At 45.5% G+C, this 20507-nt stretch overlaps 1 protein-coding gene across 1 annotated transcript; it reads right to left on the bottom strand.

The window, feature by feature from the left end:
• Positions 1-3463: 3463 nt before the first annotated feature.
• Positions 3464-5727, bottom strand: LOC123056627 (putative E3 ubiquitin-protein ligase SINA-like 6). Its single transcript, XM_044479961.1, has 2 exons — positions 5569-5727; positions 3464-4114 (listed from the first exon to the last, which is right to left on the bottom strand). Exons 1-2 carry the CDS (start codon positions 5725-5727, stop codon positions 3464-3466), a joined length of 810 nt encoding a protein of 269 aa, XP_044335896.1.
• Positions 5728-20507: the final 14780 nt, after the last annotated feature.

Below are 20507 nucleotides of genomic sequence, written 5' to 3'. Positions count from 1 at the left end.
AGACACACAAGTTGATCCGTGTGATCATATTCTTAACCGTGTGCGGTGCCCCCTTCCACCATAGTACTCGATAATATTGTAGCGGTGCTTAGCCGAAGCCCTGCGACGGTAGTACATCAAGATCGTCACCACGCCGTCGTGCTGACGGAACTCTTCCCCGACACTTTGCTGGATCGGAGTCCGGGGATCGTCATCGAGCTGAACGTGTGCTAGAACTCGGAGGTGCCGTAGTTTCGGTGCTTGATCGGTCGGGCCGTGAAGACGTACGACTACATCAACCACATTGTGCTAACGCTTCCACTGTCGGTCTACAAGGGTACGTAGATCACACTCTCCCCTCTCGTTGCTATGCATCACCATGATCTTGCGTGTGCGTAGGAATTTTTTTTGAAATTACCACGTTCCCCAACAATAGGAACATGTATAGGTTATGGAGAAAGCAATAGCAACAAACTAAACGATCATCGTGCTAAGCTAACGGATGGGTCAAGTCAATCACATCATTCTCTAATGATGTGATCCCGTTAATCAAATGACAACTCATGTCTATGGTCAGGAAAAATAACCATCATTGATTCAACGAGCTAGTCAAGTAGAGGCATACTAGTGACACTATTTGTCTATGTATTCACACATGTACTAAGTTTCCGGTTAATGCAATTCTAGCATGAATAATAAACATTTATCATGACATAAGGAAATATAAATAACAACTTTATTATTGCCTCTAGGGCATATTTCCTTCAGAAACGTCACATGTAACATGGTGATCGTAACGGCAACTTCCGGGTTCATCAGAAAGTTTGACAAGTGGCCGGATAGCTCGAGAGTGGAATTTGTTCCTCCGACGATGGAGAGATATTCTTAGGGCCTTCTCGGTGTGACGAAATTAGTCATCATCTGGCCTTACACACATGACTTCATCATGGGGATATCGGAACACAATAACGAGAAAGAAGAACAAAATCGGTAACCAGGATTTTAGTATAGTGAGCATGGTCATGACTCGGGAGGATACCAATGCATCCCAGGTTTTGTGAAGTATCGCGAAGCAAAGGGACACCACATGATAACGAAAGGTTCATTTGAATATCAATCATATACTCATAGGGACCAATATGGACGTCCACGGCCCCCTTGTCGGTCATTGAACGAACGGTTTTGTCCATGTCTGTGAGTTACCGAACCTACGGGATCACAAGCTTAAGGCAACCACGATTTGCTGAGTCTTAGTAGGATGGGAGTCATGAGAATATATTTGTGGAATTATTTCATGAATATTCAGAATAGTTCCGAGTGGATCCGGAAGCCTGAAGAAAATTTTCTCTTTGGCCAGGCAAGCAGATTTCCATATCCATTGGAAATGTTTTTCAGCGTCGTGTGGATTTCCGATCAGTTGTAAATAGATTATTTTGTTGTAGTATTTTCCATCCCAGGTAAAATTCCAAATATCAGTATAGTCTGTCTTTGCTCCCTGATTCAGATACTATAGTAGTAAGATGCTCTGTTCTACTACAATGTTGAACATGGGCAGTTGAAATATGCAATAGAAAACCTTTTATTTTGAAATTTTCTTTCTCTTTCCATACTGGTAACTATAGATAGCTACACATGAATTGGCACCAGCGATTCAGCCCGGCGGGGGCGTGCGGCATTGACAGGCACACCTGACCTTCCAATCATGCGCGGAGTAGCGCGTATGGCGACACATGCGTTCGCGACCGAAAATGCCACATGACGGTGCCCCCCCCCCCTTCCCGGTCCACATGTCATGGACCCCGGAGAAAAGACGCCTGGGTGTGCGCCGTCAGACAGATTGGGCGATGTGGAGAACCCAAGGGAGCCGGCGACGGGATACCATTCCAAAGAGACGTTGTAGAGGGTCTCCTCTCCCATGGAGGCTCCCAGGGGCCGGGTACTCTGACATCCTTTATAGGATTATTATTAATTTCCCCTGCCCCATATAGTCTCTTTCACTTTTTCTTTTATCATCAACGGGTACCCATACGTGTGGCCCGAAATAGAGCCACGAGAGCTTAGAGATGCGTTAAGAGAACCACACACTCTCTGGCGTCGGTCGAGGGTGCTGGAATCGGCGTTCTTCACTGCTGCCGTGCCTGGGCGGTGGATCGCTTCAGGTAGTGTTTCGACTAATGAAGAAACAATGACGGTCGCATGAGGAGAAGGGTCGTGGCAATGTCCATCGTCGACAAACATCTAGCGTATTGCTCGGCATAAAGTCATAGTTGTAACTATATGGGGCAACGTGAGGACAAAGATGCCATGTCATAGTCAAGTCGGTTCTGTTGGTGCAAGGCATGCTTATTTCTTATTCGAGACTCGTTGCTGAAGTTGGAGCTGATTGGTCCTTGGCGTGTTTGGCCGATTGTTTGGTATTAGTCGGCAGGGTTTTTGTGCGTTGGACGTGCATGGTAAAGTCAGAGTCGCTTGCTCGTGAGAAGTGGTGACGATGGCACTTTGTAGACAACCTCAATGGTGTTACTTGTTTCATCAATGTCTGTGGGGTCTTATGGATAGGTAGGTCAACTGCAGTGCATTATCGTGCGGGTGTGTTGGAATAGTCTTCGCATGTATTCCATATATTAAAATGCAACTCTGTTCTAGATTTTTAATTAGAACGACTTTTTAGGGGCAAATTTCAAAAAAAGAAAGAATTCAAACCTCTCTTGAGATAGGGCCGCGAAATCTTTCCTTCTAATATATTCACATGCAGATCTGCCTGTTTCGAAAAAAAGGGGGCTGCACGATATTTATTTGTAGGACGGAGCTTATCCCCTATGCACATACACTGTTTAGTTATGGGGTGATTAGCACGCTAATAACAAGTTAAAACATACTACATTATCGTATGCTAAAATCCGAACAACTTGTATTTTGCACATTCTCTGGAAGCCTCCCGAATATTCTAGATGATATCTTCAATAGCTTTTGCTATCCGCAACCCTCCCTAATAAACTCTGTAAGACTGATATTTAACTATTTCGGACAACATGGTATCGGAATGCGCCCAACATTATAAATAAAGCTGCAGCAACTTTCTTTCAATAGAAAAAGGAGCTTTGGCTATCTCCTGACTTGCATCCTTGCATGGTTGAGGTTTGTAACATGACCATGTAACCCTGGAGCAAGATTAACCCCTGTTTGGCTGGACCTGTGAAACAGCAGCCGATTTGACTGCCAATTCTAGTATAGATCATACATAAAGATGGCTCGATACAAATTCAAATATGGATTAAGCAACACTTTAGCGAATGTAGTTTCGTCATCCACTTGCTTGAACGATTTGAAGCTAAACTTCCAAGGGTACAAATATCATGAATTATACTTAAAGTCAGGATCAAGCAGAGAAATGTAGTCTGTCCATCCACTTGGACGATTTGAAGAAAGACTTTCATCGAGACAAAAACTATGCTCGTGCCTCCTCCAAAGCTGCACATGGATCCTATTCTGGCGTGATAGTCACAGGCACAATAGTTATCGCACGTCGAAGCAACCCCTTGGGCACAAGGAACATGAAGTCCTTGGGCATCCCATCATACAGATTAATGATCCTCATTTGGAACTCGGCAGCCTGATAGTAGCCCGTTTCACTGCATGATATTGATAGCCTGCACTTGAACTTGGATCCAGTAATGTGAGGCTGAATGGAGCAAACTGAGATGACAATTCCGGCGGGCTCCATTTCCATATTGATCATGAAGATGTGCCCATCCTCGCCCACAAGAATGCATGAACCAGGAGTATCGCCGCGGATGCGGACCCCAAACGCCTCGTTATATATAAATTTCGTGCTACGCCACTTGTACTCGCGTGAGAAATGCTCGAGGAGCGTTGCCGTTGGCCCTTTGAAGCTGCAGCCGGTTACGGGGCAGAAGCATGGCGCGTGCGGGCAATCTTTCTCATGCTCTTCTTTTTGGTAGTATGTTATCCTCGCAGTGCATCCGTGTTTGCCATTGGAGCAAGCAAGTTTGATTGATTCAACTGCATGTTCTAGCTCGAGGCAGCGATTGTAGACTGTGGTATTGGAGCAGAAGAAACACTTGTCTGGGAACTTGTCATGGCAAGATAAACATATGGTATGGCGCATGGTGCACTGCGGAACAGAAGAAAAAAAAATCAGTACATAAGATATGAATCAGTAAATATGCTATAGTAACTTTAGCAGAATAAAATACAAGCTAAAATGATGAACACAGCAATAACATAGGAATCAGTACGCATGAGATGCTATTTTCACACACTAAGTTCACTCCTAGGAATAACAGGAACAATGTACGGATCAGCATAGGAACGGAGATACACCAGCCACCCTGTTCTTAATATACTACTCCCTCCGTTCCACATAGTATAGTACTATCCGCAGTATAGTACTATAGTATATCAATGAATCAGATTTATTCATTGAATATAGTATATACCGTAGTATAGTACTCCATCCATCCCATAATATAAGACATTTTTGCAAGCTAAAACAGCTTGCAGAAACATCTTATACTGTCTATGGAGGGACTACTACAGTATATATGTAGTTTGTGTTTCCCCATAGTGATGACACATACTGTCTAGCTAGTTTGCATAAGGTACACATATTTCCCTATTGTAGCATAATTTTCCACAAATATAAATGGGGCGCATCTTCAATCTTCGTTACCATCTAAATCTATTCCACTTACGATTTTGGTTACCGCTCAAAATTTTGAGATTTACCACGGTTACCACGTATTTTCATGCCCCTCGGTAAATGGGCATTTCAAACAAAAAATCAAGTTTTTTTAATATTATGAATTTAAACGCTCAATGTACAATAAAGCACGGCAACATCTCAGGTATTTAAATATAGTTAGTTCTCGCATGGTTGTAACAACCTATTTCCATGTTCAAAAGGCAACTTGTGAATGTTGGAAAATATATATAGCATAGCTCTCATAGTTTGGGATTTCCACACGATAACGATCTGAATGACATTACAAATTTACAATTGAATGGACTCATACACGGATGGAAGACAACATATATAGCAGAAAATGCACCGATCAAATTTTTGTTAGGCATTTGGACTATAATGTCTGCATCAGATGTCGTTCTTCAGACACGTCAACTACAAAATAACAAGTCCAAAAACATGCAATTGATGTGATGTCGTCCTTCACCAATCCAGCCATCCTACAGTTTGACAACAAAATTTAACTAGGCGCCAGACGCATTGGTAATCACCCAACACCAGAATTTGGACTAATGTGTGCATTTGATGTGATGTCGTTCTGATTCCAGAGATTCAACATTGACTTGCAATTTTGCAACTACAAAATTACAAGTCCAAAAACAGGCAATTAGGTAATCATCAACAGTTTGGCGAGAAAATTAAACTAGGCACCATACGCACTGGAATACTATTATAATTATAAACGAATCTAATAATAAACAGATTTCGAAATATTATACTCTATGTCTAAGACACCCAGATAAGTCTTTAGATCCATTGGTGCTATCGTCTCTCAGGAGCTCGTAGGATTTGAGTTGTATCAGCAGATCAAACACAGGGGTTACCTGGAAAATAGGAGGGCGCAGGGGCTCGGAGCAGATGAGGCACTCAAGGTTGTCGAGGTTCTCGAGGTCGTCTATGGTGTTGGTGGCGCCTGCCGCCGCGACCTCCCTCCTCTCGCTGACGCCGCCCTCATCTTTCTCCCGGTGCTGCCGCTTTCCCATCGCTTCCTTCCCTTCCTTTCACAGGATGGAGCGGCGGCGTGGCCAGCTGCCGGATCGCAGACGCAAAGGCTTCTCGTTGCACCACGGGAAGCGAGTCGTCTCTTCCTGGCGGCCGCCGCCCTCTTTATTCCATTTTCTGTCTGGCCGGATGGCGGCGATGAAATTTGGAGACAAAACGAGAAGGAAACGCGAGACAGGTCAAAAGGTGGGCCGAGCAACAGGCCAACAGCCCAGATACACCCAAATAGAAGACGCACACTAACCCTAAAAAAAACTAGTTCAAAAGTTTCTCAAAAAAATACTACTAGTTCAAAAAATAAAATTAGTTTAAAAGAAATTCCCTCAAAAAAATTCAAAAGAAAAAAGTTAGCATACACATGTACATACACATGCTAAATATTCACTCCGTCCAAAAATTCTTGTCTTAAATTTGTCTACATACAAATGTATCTAATCACGTTTTAGTTTTAGATACCTCCGTATCTAGACAAATCTAAAATAAGAATCTTCCGACGAGGTAATACTTCTTTTGTAGGTTAAGGCACTAACTGATATTATTGTAAAAATGAAAACATACCAGGATTCAAGATGGTATACACTAAGAAAAGCCATTCAACCAATCTTTCATATTCTATCAAAGGAATATATTCCTTCCGATCCATATTACTTAACGCTGGAATAAATGTATTAGCACAAAAATACATCTAGCACATCCGTATGAGCAACAAGTGATATGGATTGGAGGGAGTATCGATACTCCTCTGTCCAGAAAAACATGTCGCACACGTAGTTGATTGGTAATTTTGCACACAAAAACCGTAATTTCAGAATTGTTTCAAAAAGGTTTCTCTGCATGTCTTCTTCCTTCGCCCTTCGCCATGGTAGAAAAAACAAGTCTTAGGTAACAGTTGCATGTGGTGAATTTAAGGCATTCAAATGGGAATGATAGCTTAGCTTAATTCCATGTAGGAAATGTTTATCTTGTCCCAATTTTTTCAACTTTATGTGTATTGTTACCTCAAACTATGTCATGGTTATTCTAATAGTATGGTCCATGCAATATATATACTTTGCAATTCCTGTGTTGTATTTACAGTGCCGTCCAGGGCGCTCAAACTCTAGCTGCCGCCCCCAGCCCCCACCCTCCTTCCCTCCCCCCGCTGCTGCCTGCGAGCGCCGCTGGGAAATGCCCGCCCGTTGTCGACAGTGGCGGGATCTCGTCTGCCCTCTCCTGGTGCGGGGCCGTGGGGGGCTCTCTTCCTCAACCGATGCCGGAGATTGGAGTCAGGCGCGTCGGGCGGGCCGCGCAGGCAGGTGGCGGTGGGCGGCGTACTGACTGGCCGGTGATGGTGCATAGCGGCGGAGCGCGCGAGCCGGTGTCGGCGCGGCGTGTCTTTTGGACGGAGCTGGTGGTCAGTCAGATCTTCGCGCGCCAGAGTGGGGGCTGGCGGCCGGAGCTCGGCAGGGGGCCTTGTGGAGCGGCGGGTCTGGCTGGAGCAAGCAACGACATGTTTGAGAGCGTGGGTGTCGGTGGCGCACTCCGAAGGCAGCAGTGCGAGTCCATGGCTAGACCGGTGGCGGCGGCGCTGATGGCTCGGCCAAGATGGAGTCTTGGCGAGCAACGAGCGGCCGGCCACCTCTGTGTGGTGTGGTGAGCGGCGAGGCTCTCCCGGCGGTGCTGCTGGCTCTTCATGGAGATGCGGGTCCGACCATTGCAAGGTTGTCCCTTGGAGTGGGTGACGGCTATTGCGGGTGGTCCTGGACCTTGCTGGTGGTGCGGGATGGCTGCGGTTTTCTGTCCAAGCTGGATGTCGGTGGTGCGGCCGATTTTCCCCTTGTTGTGCGTCTGGTTGTAGACCCTCGGCTTGCAGGTGCGGTGGCGGCAGTGTGAAGCTTCTGGGACGGTGTTGCCCAACTCTAGGCGGCGTGGTGAGGTGTGACACGCGGATGAAAATCTTGCTCGGCTTCCGTCGGGCCGGCGGTGATGGCACCCATGGATGTCATCCCCCTCATTGGAGGCGTCATCGAGGCGTGTTTGTCATGTCCCTTGCTCACTCGGAGTTGTGGTTGTCTACTGGCGAAAGCCTCGATTCGGTGTTGGATCGGCACAATGGCGGTGTCCCCGACGTTGATCCTCTGTTGGGAGCATTGTGTGTGGAGACAAGTTCCTTGATGCTCTCCTCCAATTTTCGTCGCTATCCTTTTTGTTCCATGACGGCGCTATGTACGCCCATCGCCGGTGTGTCCAAGACGGCGTCTTTCTCGGAGCAGATCGAGTCCTGCCACCCACTTGCCAATTCCTCTTAGGCGATAAGAGTGGATGGTGCGTCGACAAGTGAAGTTCTGCGGAAGTTGGTGGTCTTCGGGGGTGTTTGGCGTTGGTCGAGACACGGTGTTGTGTTCTAGATTGGATAGGCTCTTCTGCGTTGTAGTTTGCTTTGTGGTGTTGTTTGTCTTTCGTGTGGTGTTTGCGCTACTCTCATTGTTCGCAGCAAGTGTAGTTTCTTGTAACTGAAAGCCTGCCTTCTATAAAGCTATGATACGCCTAGGCGTACTCTCGAAGAAAAAAGTAAGTCCTGTGTTGTTCATTATTATGGTTGTAGTTTAGCTAAATCATTAGCATATGTACTGATTTGTTGTTTCTGCTCCTTAGTGCACTGTGGGGCATACCATATGTTCGTCTTGCCATGACAAGCTCCCAGAGAAGTGTGCCACTTCTGCTCCCTTCCCACTGTCAAAGTTGCTTGCTCCAATGGCAATCATGGATGCACTGCAAGGATAACCTACTACCGGAATGAAGAACACGAGAAAGGTTGCCCACATGCACCATGTTTCTGCCCTGAAACAGGCTGCAGCTTTAGCGGATCAAGGCTCCTGGAGCATTTTTTTAGGCAAGCACAAGTGGCACTCGCCAAAAGTTACATACAACAAGGCATTCCAGACCCGCTTCCATCTGGGTTCAACTGTTCTGGTGGGCGAGGATGGCCACCTCTTCCTGGTTAACATGACAATGGAGCCCCTCGGCGGCGTCATCTCAGTTTGTTGCATCCAGCCTCACTTTACTGGATCCAAATTCAAGTGCAGGCTGGCATTCTCGTGCGCTGAACCAAGCTACTCTCGGGCTACGGAGTTCTTAACGAGGGGCACTAATCTGTATCATGGGTTTCCCAAAGATTGCTTCCCGTTCCTTGTGCCGAAGATGTTGCTTCGTGTTGGAGTTGTGTCGAATATAGTGTACAAGGTAGGTTACAGTTGGACTTGTAGTTGTATTGTGTTTATATAGGATATGGAGTCGTATCCAAGTAGGACACTTGTATCCTAGGCCTCTCTTATATAGTGGGGGTAGACAAACGATGTAACCTATGCCAACATAATAGCACCGGAACGCAGGGGAAGCCGGCGGCGTGTGCCGGCGTCCAGGGCGACCGGGTACGGTATTGTGACAGTGTCACGGGGAGGAGCGCCCGTAGTCAAGCCCCGAAGATGTAGCCATATCGGTGAACCTCGTTAACAAATCTCGGTGTCGTGCTCGTGTGATTACTTGGTCCTCGAATGATCGACGGTATGCCTCGGGTTTATTCTAACAAGTGGTATCAGAGCTAGGTTATTCAGAGGTCGTGGGAAAGTTGATCGAGAGGAAAAGCTGCGATGGTTGGTCTCAAAAGGAGGCGTCGTGTTTTGTCCCCGATCTATTGACGGTCCACAGCAGAGCAGGTCTGATGTGAAGGTCAATGACGATTATGACACGGATATCAAAGCAGCAGGTTTAGAAGCAATCGGAAGCAACTAAGGCGGCGATAGATCGGTTCAGCAGCGGCGGCAGGCAGGCATCGTGCAATGTTCTAAATCAAGTCGGTCTCAGCGAGATCGATTGCGATGGACGGAATGCAACGCAAGGTAGGCCAGTGGGCCTAGCGCAAGTAGCAGCTGTTTGTTGTGGAGGCGCGGATGGAGGCCCGTCCGGAGTGCTGAGCTGAGCGGAAGCCGGCCGTGTGAAGGCCCAATCAGGCTGCAAGGTGAGCAACGGACGAGGCCATGGCACGGGCGGCTGGGCCGAAGCCTGGTGAGGCCAACATGTGGGGCATGCTGTGCATGGAAGCATGGACGAGTGCGTGCAGGAAGCTGCAGAGCTGCAAAAGCAAGGACAAGTGATTTGTTTGAGACAAAAAGAAAGGCTACCAGGACCACGTGTGTGTGCACGAGAGCAGTTTGTGGGTGGGCCAAGTTCGGTCCTGTTCTGCTAAGGTACACGGGAAGTAACAGCAAATAGTGACAAGAAAAAAGAAAAATTATGCAGTTTGCATCAAAGTTTTTTCTGGGCCAATCTGCTGAGATAGCTTGGAACACGTGGATAGGATGCAGGGGCGCGCGGACAAGCGGGTCATAAGGATCATGCAAACACATGGCGTCCAAGACATGCACGGATGTGCGAGCGGTCATGGTGCAGGGTGGAGTATGGTTGCAGTCAAACAAGTTTGGCTGGGTCAGACTAGATAGTCTGACGGATCGACGCAAGTCGGTTGTTATAGAAGACGGTGCGGGATCGGCGACGGCAACATAGGAGCGTGATGCTGATGGTGACCGACTTCTGGGGCGTGGAAACACATGGCATAGACCCGAGTGCTTGTGTGGCTTCGACAAGGCTATGGCACGGGGTTGATTCAAGACGGTGCACACGAGAGCTTGAAGTCGACGAGGCGCGGGATGGACTAATCATCTACCATGGAGTCATGTTGAAGGTGGAGCTGGATTGAGGGGCTACGATGTAAGGATCCAGGGGATCGAAGCCTATTCAGCAAGGGGGAAAAGCGAGTGACATGCAATTCGGACTGGAGCCCAGTGGTCTGATGAAAGTATGAAACTCGTCATCGGTCGGTGATGATCGATGGTACTCTGCGGTGGGGGTTGAGTGGTGTGGGTCCGTGGCCCTTGAGACTCGACCGGGACAGCGGAGGCTCAACGCGGTAATAGCGGCGAGGCGTGCGGCGCGCACGGGACATGGAAACGGGCCAGGGCTCTGGTGGTCATACATGTGGTGAGACAACTGTGAATTTGACTCGGGATGACTACAAGCAACGGTGAAATTCTTTCAAGTTTCAGACATGCGGTCAAGAAAGGAGCGGTGATGTTGAGTTCAGCTAACTTTTATGTGTGACACCCAATATGTGAGTTGTCCACTTTCACGCAGGTCAGCGATCAGTATGTGATGGCGTTGGACCGATACTCTAGAAGTTGGGAGCACAAACTAGAGTAACAAGGAACTTAATTTCGTTCGAGTATTGACTGTGGTCAAGAAAAGAAGGGACTACAAGTTGCAGGTGGAGTCGCATGAAGTCTTTGGAGTAGCAGCGGTGCTCATGGGATAAGCTCAAGTCCAATGTACATGGAAGTTTGACGCATGGACAAATTCAAGATGGTGGAGAATATTCGCCAAGGTGAAGTTTGTTGGAGTTGTGTCGAATATAGTGTACAAGGTAGGTTACAATTGGACTTGTAGTTGTATTGTGTTTATATAGGATATGGAGTCATATCCAAGTAGAACACTTATATCCTATGCCTCTCTTATATAGCGGGGGTAGACACACGATGTAACATATGCCAACATAATAGCACCGGAACGCAGGGGAAGCCGGCGGCGTGTGCCGGTGTCCAGGATGACCGGGTACGGTATTGTGACGGTGTCACGGGGAGGAGCGCCCGTAATCAAGCCCCGGGATGTAGCCATATCGGTGAACCTCGTTAACAAATCTCAGTGTCGTGCTTGTGTAATTGCTTGGTTCTCGGATGATCGACGGTATGCCTCAGGTTTATTCTAACACTTCGGGGTACCGGTGCAAGCACCACAGTCCACAGCCATGGTGGGGGTGACCGTGAGACCACAATAGGCCCCTTGTGCATTTGATGGTGCGCCTGTGTATGATTGTGTTTGGCAAATGACTATTTCTGGAAATCCTAGTTAGCTGTAGCTCTCAGTTTCTGGAGGAGGCACTGGTGTTCTTTTAATCTTGATTAGATTGTTCATCTGATTGTTCGTGGATCTGCAGAAGACGTCTGGCTGCTCCGAGGTAAGCCAGGCCGACCACCACACTGTCCTTGCGCCAAATAGGCCTCAAAGTTTGATTACTACATATGAATTTTATAGCCATTAGTAGTTACTTCCATTTGTTTCATGAAGGACGTACAACAGAATGGCGTACAAAAGAACAGAAGCTTGTGTCCACTCGGTGTTACTGTCAAAACTAGCTTGCAGTCGGACGCGGAGTTTCTGCACCCGAGCTTAAATGAGCCCGGGTGAACAGTAAAATCAAAATTAAATCAAAAAAATTTCAAAAAAATCCAAATTTTTTTGGAAGAAACATTGGCAAAAGTTTTAAGTGCTTGCAAAAAATTCATCATGAAATCACATTTCTAGAAGGCGTGGCAAAAAAAAAACAAAATCAGTACTTTGAAAAAGCTACTTTCAACAGCATTTTGGAGCACTGAATTTGTTTTTTTGCCACGCCTTATAGGAATGTGATTTCATGATGAATTTTTGCAAGCACTTAGAACTTTTGTCAATGTTTCTCCCAAAAAAAATTAGAATTTTTTGAATTTGTTTCGATTTTTTTTTGATTTGACTGTTCACCGAGCTCAAATGAGCTCGGGAGCAGAAAGGCACTTTCGCTTGCAGTCCTGTTACTTAGGCCAACTCCACCGCGCGATCCCATCTTGTCCGCGCGCGTTCGTTTGGGGTAAAACGGACGAATAGCGTGGCCCAGCGCGCGGCCTCAAATGGACAAATGTCCGGATTCCGTCCGTTTTCGATCCATCCCCGGCCCAAACTTGCGCTCGGTTTGGGGTGAAACGGACGCGCGCGGACGGCCTGGACGCACGCCCTTGTCCCCCCCCCCTGTGGCCCGCCTGTCGGGGACACTAGCAGTCCCTCCGCTCCCAACGCTTCCACCCTCTCTCTCCCGCCCCGCCCCGCCCCGCCGCCGGCGCCGCCGCTATTCTCTCCTCACCGCGCAGCCCGCGACCGTCCCTACCAAACCACGTCTCGACATGGCCGCCACCACGCCCGCGCTTTGGCCGTAGTTTTGGCCGTCGATCGGAGGTTTGGCCGTCACCGTATTTGCCGGTCGTAGAGGGGAGACGACCGCCGGCGACATAGCACGGCGGCCTCGGCAGCTTCCGACAAGAGCTCCAGAGCGGCCAGTAGCCGGCCGGCAACCACCCCTGCTGCGTCGAGGTGATCATCGCGGCCTCTTCGCCACCACGACCACAAGGTATTCGGCATTTTTCCCAGAAAGATATGGACAGTGGAGACGAGTTTTTCTTCCATCACTTCCTTTGTTCATCGGATGATTCATCGTCGGATGATGAAGATCTCGTGGTGGCTGCACTGGTCGTTCACAACCACATTCAACGACAGCTTCCTCGGTACAGGGGGTCAGTCCCTGGCCGTGCTCCCAACCTGAACCGCAGCAGGGAGAGAGGCCACGCCCTGCTCTATGCCGATTACTTTGCCAACACCCCGCTCTTCAAATGGCAAGGCATGTGTTCAATCTTATCCGAGAGGGAGTGGTTGCTCATGACCCATACTTCGAGTGCAAGACGGATGCCCTTGGCAAGCTTGGATTCTCCTCTTACCAGAAATGCATCGCGGCCATCCGCATGCTTGCATATGGAATTCCAGGCGATCTGGTGGATGAGTATGTGCGTATGAGTGAGACAACATGTTGTGGGGGAACATTGCAGAAAACAAAAAATTTCCTACGGTTTCACCAAGATCCATCTATGAGTTCATCTAGCAACGAGTGATCGGATTGCATCTACATACCTTTGTAGATCATGCGCGGAAGCGTTCAAAGAACGGGGATGAGGAAGTCGTACTCGACGAGATCCAAATCACCGGAGATCCTAGCGCCGAACGGACAGCACCTCCGTGTTCAACACACGTACGGTCAGCGTGACGTCTCCTCCTTCTTGATCCAGCAAGGGGGAGGAGAGGTTGATGAAGATCCAGCAGCACGACGGCATGGTGATGGATGCAGCAGTCACCACAGCAGGGCTTCGCCGTTCTTCTGCGAGAGGGAGAGGTGTAGCAGGGGAGAGGGAGGCGCCAAGAGTCAAGGGTGCGGCTGCCCCTCCCCCCCTTTATATAGGCTCCCCAAGGGGGGGCGCCGGCCCCAGGAGATGGGATCTCCTAGGGGGGGTGGCGGCCAAGGGTGGAGTGGCCCCCAAGGCAAGTGGGGCGCGCCCCCACCCTAGGGTTTCCAACCCTAGGCGCAGGGGATGGGCCAAGGGGGGCGCACCAGCCCACTATGGGCTGGTTCCCCTCCCCACTTCAGCCCATGGGGCCCTCCGGGATGGGTGGTCCCACCCGGTGGACCCCCGGGACCCATCCGGTGGTCCGGTACAATACCGGTGACCCCCGAAACTCTCCCGATGACCGAAACTGCACTTCCTATATATAATTCTTCACCTCCGGACCATTCGGGAACTCCTCGTGATGTCCGGGATCTCATCCGGGACTCCGAACAACTTTCGGGTTACTGCATATTCATATCTCTACAACCCTAGCGTCACCGAACCTTAAGTGTGTAGACCCTACGGGTTCGGGAGACATGTAGACATGACCGAGATGGCTCTCCGGTCAATAACCAACAGCGGGATCTGGATACCCATGTTGGCTCCCACATGCTCCTCGATGATCTCATCGGATGAACCACGATGTCGAGGATTCAAGCAACCCCGTATACAATTTCCTTTGTCAATCGGTACGTTACTTGCCCGAGATTCGATCGTCGGTATCCCAATACCTCATTCAATCTCGTTACCGGCAAGTCACTTTACTCGTACCGTAATGCATGATCCCGTGACCAGACACTTGGTCACTTTGAGCTCATTATGATGATGCATTACCGAGTGGGCCCAGAGATACCTCTCCGTCATACAGAGTGACAAATCCCAGTCTTGATCCGTGTCAACCCAACAGACACTTTCGGAGATACCCGTAGTATACCTTTATAGTCACCCGGTTACGTTGTGACGTTTGGTACACCCAAAGCACTCCTACGGTATCCGGGAGTTACACGATCTCATGGTCTAAGGAAAAGATACTTGACATTAGAAAAACTCTAGCAAACGAACTATACAATCTTGTGCTATGTTTAGGATTGGGTCTTGTCCATCACATCATTCTCCTAACGATGTGATCTCGTTATCAATGACATCTAATGTCCATAGTCAGGAAACCATGACTATCTGTTGATCAACAAGCTAGTCAACTAGAGGCTTACTAGGGACATGTTGGTGTCTATGTATTCACACATGTATTACGATTTCCGGATAACACAATTATAGCATGAATAAAAGACAATTATCATGAACAAGGAAATATAATAATAATCCTTTTATTATTGCCTCTAGGGCATATTTCCAACACATGTCTGATGTCAATGTACAAGTTTTGTCGGACTGTGATCGAGGTGTTTGGACAAGAGTACTTGAGGTAGCCAACTGCGGCTGATACAGAGAGATTGTTGGCAACCAACGCAGCTAGAGGCTTTCCAGGCATGCTTGGCAGCATAGATTGTATGCACTGGGAGTGGAAGAACTATCCATTTGCTTGGCAGGGCCAGTACAAAGGGCATGTCAAGACGTGCACTGTCACATTAGAAGCGGTGGCATCACAGGATCTTTGGATATGACATTCTTTATTCGGCATGGCAGGTTCTCACAATGATATCAATGTGCTGCAGCGTTCTCCAGCCTTCGCGAGGCTTGCAGAAGGCCACTCCCCACCTATCAACTTTGAAATCAACGGCCACCAGTACAACAAGGGATACTATCTAGCAGATGGTATATATCCTCAGTGGTCAACTTTTGTGAAGACAATCTCGAAACCCCAAGGTGAGAAGATAAAGAGATTTGCCCAAATGCAAGAGAGTGTTAGAAAGGATGTGGAACGTGCTTTTGGTGTGCTTCAATCCCGGTGGGGTATCGTTCGAAACCCTACACTGTCATGAGATGAAAGGAAGCTTTGGAAGGTGATGACTGCTTGTGTGATCATGCACAACATGATCGTCGAGGACGAGCGTGATGAGAGTATCTTCGACCAAGGATTTGATTATCAAGGTGAAAATATTGAGCCCCTGCACCAAGACTCGGCCACATTTGAACAGTTTGCCCAATTCCACCGTGAGATGCGTGATTGGCACACTCATTTGAATCTTCAAAATGACTTGGTAGAGCACATGTGGGATCACATTGGCAACCAATAGATGTATTGGTCAATTTTATGTTCAGTGTAGACAATTTTGATTTGCTTGTAAAACTATTTTAATTTTCAGACAAACATTTGGGTTGTAAAACTAGTTTTGATGAAAATATGCGCATTTTTGGCCGCGACGGATAGGATGGAGCAAAGGGATGGGGCCGCGTGCTGGGCACACGGCCACCGCATCCCAGGACACGCGCGAACACGACCCCATTACCCTACCCAAACGGACAGAATCCGGAAAAAACGGACGTCCGTTTAGGGTCGCGCGGTGGAGTTGGCCTTATGTACATTTGTAGTCCATAGTAAAAGAAACTGTACATTTTCTCGGTGTTTCAGTTCGTGTGTTGATGCCAATTATTACTGGAGCTTGTGTAATGGGAAATAGGTGTGATGAGTTTCTGCGAGTCGCATTTGAATGCCATTGTGGTGATTGGAGATGATTCTTTCAAATGGTTTGCTAAGGTTCAAGTTTGCCAAGGCAGTATATTCTCATGAGCTATTTGTGTTTGTCTGCTGCTCGTCTACTGCATAACGTACCATGTAATCTCTAGTTGTGTTTCTCATGCGCTATTTTCCAATCTCATGTGCTGCGCTGATATTGCATAACGTATTATTTTTTTCTTCTATTTGCCCTCTACATAAGGCTGATGCATTCCAATGAGAATCCTCTAACGGGCCGCCTCTTTGATTTGCAGGAATCTGAAAATACAGGAATGGAAAAGTATATGATTGAAGTGGCACATCCACTTAAATCCAATAGTGTTTGATGCCACAGAAAAAAGAAAGATATTGTAAAAAGAAGTTGGAGCTGATGTTAGATTTCCTTTGAAATGTAGTACAAAAAATTTCATAGGAAAGATTTATATGGAATCCAATCCTATAGATTAAGGGGTCAATTGTAGAAAATATTCATAACAATTTTAATACTCCAATTTTTTTATAGAATTTCTTCAAATCAAAGGAGCCCTATCAGTTGTGGTTTACGAACCTGCACCCTGATCGGCATTAGCTTGCTTCTTACAGCCGTAGTCTTCCAAACAATATGCAAGTGCAACACACATTTGACATGACCTGACTTCTTACTTTAAGCCATGCAAATAAATGCCATGGAATTAAACTTTGAAACACAAACGATTTCCAGTTCAGTTAGTATTTTTGCCTTCATTTATATATAACACTCTTCAAAAACACATTCGACACATGTGAACGAGTATTTGAAAAATGTTGAATAAGTAATGAAAATATTGAAAAAGAATTGACAAAATGTTGAAAAAGTATTTGAAAATGTTGAACAAGTATTAAAAATGTTGAATAAATATATGACAAATGTTGAATATGTATTAAATATTATTGAACGAGTATTTAAAAAATGTTGAAAACTATTTTAAAATATTGAATAAGTATTAAAAATGTTGAACAAGTATTTGAAAATGTTAAATTAAGTATTAAAAATTGTTGAACGGGTATTTGAAAAATATTGAATAAGTATTAAAATGTTGAACAAGTATTTGGCAAATGTTGAATAAGCGTTCGGACAATGTTGAACATGTATGCAAAAAATGTTGATCACTTATTATTATTATATTGACATATATGAAAATGTAGAGTAAAAACGAAAACAAACATAAGAAAAAACAAAAATGGAGAAGAAGAAAAAAAACCAACAAAAAATAGAGAACAAATAGTGAAAACCACGACTCATTTGGACTTAAGTTGCCTCACCCTACTACAATGTAACGAACCAAAGGATGTTCTAGGTGTCAAACGCCTTTGCTCAAAGCCAGGGTTCGATTTCCTGATGCGCTCTATTTTCTCTTTGCACTTTTTCTTTTACTGTACATGTGCGTGAACAGCCGGACCAATTAGTGTCGAGCCTTCAGCGAGTGATCCTCTTTCAGCTCGCTTAAGGCGAGAAATAGATCCCACGCGCATTCTGCAGCAAATACATGGGCCATCGCACAGGGTGCGCCCGACTGGACCGGCCCATTGTGATGCACCGCGTATGCAATGGTTAAAAGTAGTAAAAAGGTTGTTCTTGATAGCTGGGTCTGGCTGGCCCCATTAGTGTTGAGCCTTCAACGAGTTTTGGCTCGCTTAACGCGAGAAATAGCTCTCTCATGCATTCTGCGGCAAGTACATGCCCCATCGTAGGGGGTGCGCCCAACTGGGCTAGCCCATTGTGGTGCGCCGCGTATGCAATGGTGAAAAGTAGTAAAAAGGTTGTTCGTGGTAGCTGGGATTCGGACCCGCGCCTGCCATTCACGCACGCTCACTGCTAGCCACTATGTCCAAAGACATCTCGTGACAGATATCCATAGCAATGGTTAAAAACTAATAGCAGTAGCAAACTTAACACTATTTGACAGAATCCCGAACAATATTCCAAAACTGAAGTAGTTTTCTGAACTTACGAAAAAAAATTGGCAACCCCGACAATTTTCGAAAATGGCGAACACACTTTCAAGTTGCCTAACTTTTTCGTAAACAGGAAAAAATCATCAAATCTGTGAACAAACTTTCAGAACATGAACAATCTTTATAATCATGCACATATTTTGAATTTTTAGAACAAATTTCCAAATGGAGAACAATTTTGAAAATTCCAAAGGGAATTGAAGCGCGAACAATTTTTGAATACGTGAAGTTTTGTAATTTTTGAACCTTTCTGAAATCAGGAATATTTTTCTCTAATTTTTGAACATTTTTCAAAATCAGGAACATTCATTGAAATCCTTGTCATTACTTGAAATGTTCTGAAAAATCTGAACAAAAGCATTCTGAACAATTTTACAAAAATGAGAACATTCTTTGAAATTCATTAACAATTTTGAAAAAAGGCAAAAAAATTAGTTTTTAAATAATTTTCAAATAATGTTAAATTAAGTATTAAAAATGTTGAACGGGTATTTGAAAAATGTTGAATAAGTATTAAAATGTTGAACAAGTATTTTGCAAATGTTGAATAAGCGTTCGGACAATGTTGAACGCATATGCAAAAAATGTAGATCACTTATTATTATTTTTTGACATATATGAAAATGTAGAGTGAAAAAGAAACCAACCATAAGAAAAAACAAAAATAGAAACAAAAATGGAGAAGAAAAAAAACCAACAAAAAATAGAGAACCAACAGTGAAAACCATGACTCATTTGGACTTAAGTTGCCTCATCCTACTACAATGTAACGAACCAAAGGATGGTCTAGGGATCAAACGCCTGTGCTCCAAAGCCAGGGTTCGATTTCCTGATGCGCTCTATTTTCTCTTTGCACCTTTTCTTTTACTGTACATGTGCGTGAACAACCGGACCAATTAGTGTCGAGCCTTCAGCGAGTGATCCTCTTTCAGCTCGCTTAAGGCAAGAAATAGATCCCGTGCGCATTCTGCAGCAAATAAATGCCCCATCGCACAGGGTGCGCCCGACTGGGCCGACCCATTGTGGCGCACCGCGTATGCGATGGTTAAAAGTAGTAAAAAGGTTGTTCGTGATAGCTGGGTTTGGCCGGCCCCATTAGTATTGAGTCTTCAACGAGTTCCGGCTCGCTTAAGGCGAGGAATAGCTCTCTCATGCATTCTGCGGCAAGTACATGCCCCATCGTAGGGGGTGCGCCCAACTGGGCTAGCCACTGTGGTGCGCCGCGTATGCGATGGTGAAAAGTTGTAAAAAGGTTGTTCGTAGTAGCTGGGATTCGGACCCGCGCCTGCCACTCACGCACGCTCACTGCAAGCCACTATGTCCGAAGACATCTCGTGACAGATATACATAGCAATGGTTAAAAACTAATAGTAGTAGCAAACTTAACACTATTTGACAGAATCCCGAACAATATTCCAAAATTGAACAACACATTTTTATAATCATGCACATATTTTGAATTTTTAGAATTTTTTTCGAAATGGAGAACAATTTTGAAAATCCCAAAAGAAATTGAATCGCGAACAATTTTTGAATACGTGAATTTTTGTAATTTTTGAACATTTCTGAAATCAGGAATATTTTTTGTAAGTTTTGAATATTTTTTGAAATCAGGAACATTCGTTGAAATCCTTGTCATTACTTGAAATGTTCTGAAAAATCTGAACAAAATCATTCTGAACAATTTTACAAAAATGAGAACATTCTTTGAAATTCACTAACAATTTAGAAATAATACAAAAAAAATTAGTTTATAAATAATTTTTGAAAACATGATCATTTTTAAAACTATTGAATGTTTTATAATTGACGACTACTTTTTTAAGTTTCATGAACATATAAAATTGAAAAAAGGAAAATAGACATGAAAAAAATAAATAGAAAAGAATAAGTCAAAAAGAAAAAGAAAGAAGAAAAATGTACAAAAAAACGAAAAAAATTACTAAAAACTATGAAAACCAAAAAGAAACTTGGAAACCGGTTTGGGAACCTTCTACAAGGTTCCTAAATCTAGAAAAATCTATCTTGGAATCTTGGAAAATCTAGATTTTTTTTAATCTATCTTGAAAACTCTAGAAGGTTCCCAAAACCGAAAACCCTG

The sequence above is a fragment of the Triticum aestivum genome, chromosome 3A, assembly GCF_018294505.1.
Source record: "Triticum aestivum cultivar Chinese Spring chromosome 3A, IWGSC CS RefSeq v2.1, whole genome shotgun sequence".
Classification (NCBI taxonomy): Eukaryota; Viridiplantae; Streptophyta; class Magnoliopsida; order Poales; family Poaceae; genus Triticum; species Triticum aestivum.
This window is presented reverse-complemented; position numbering and strand designations above follow the sequence as displayed.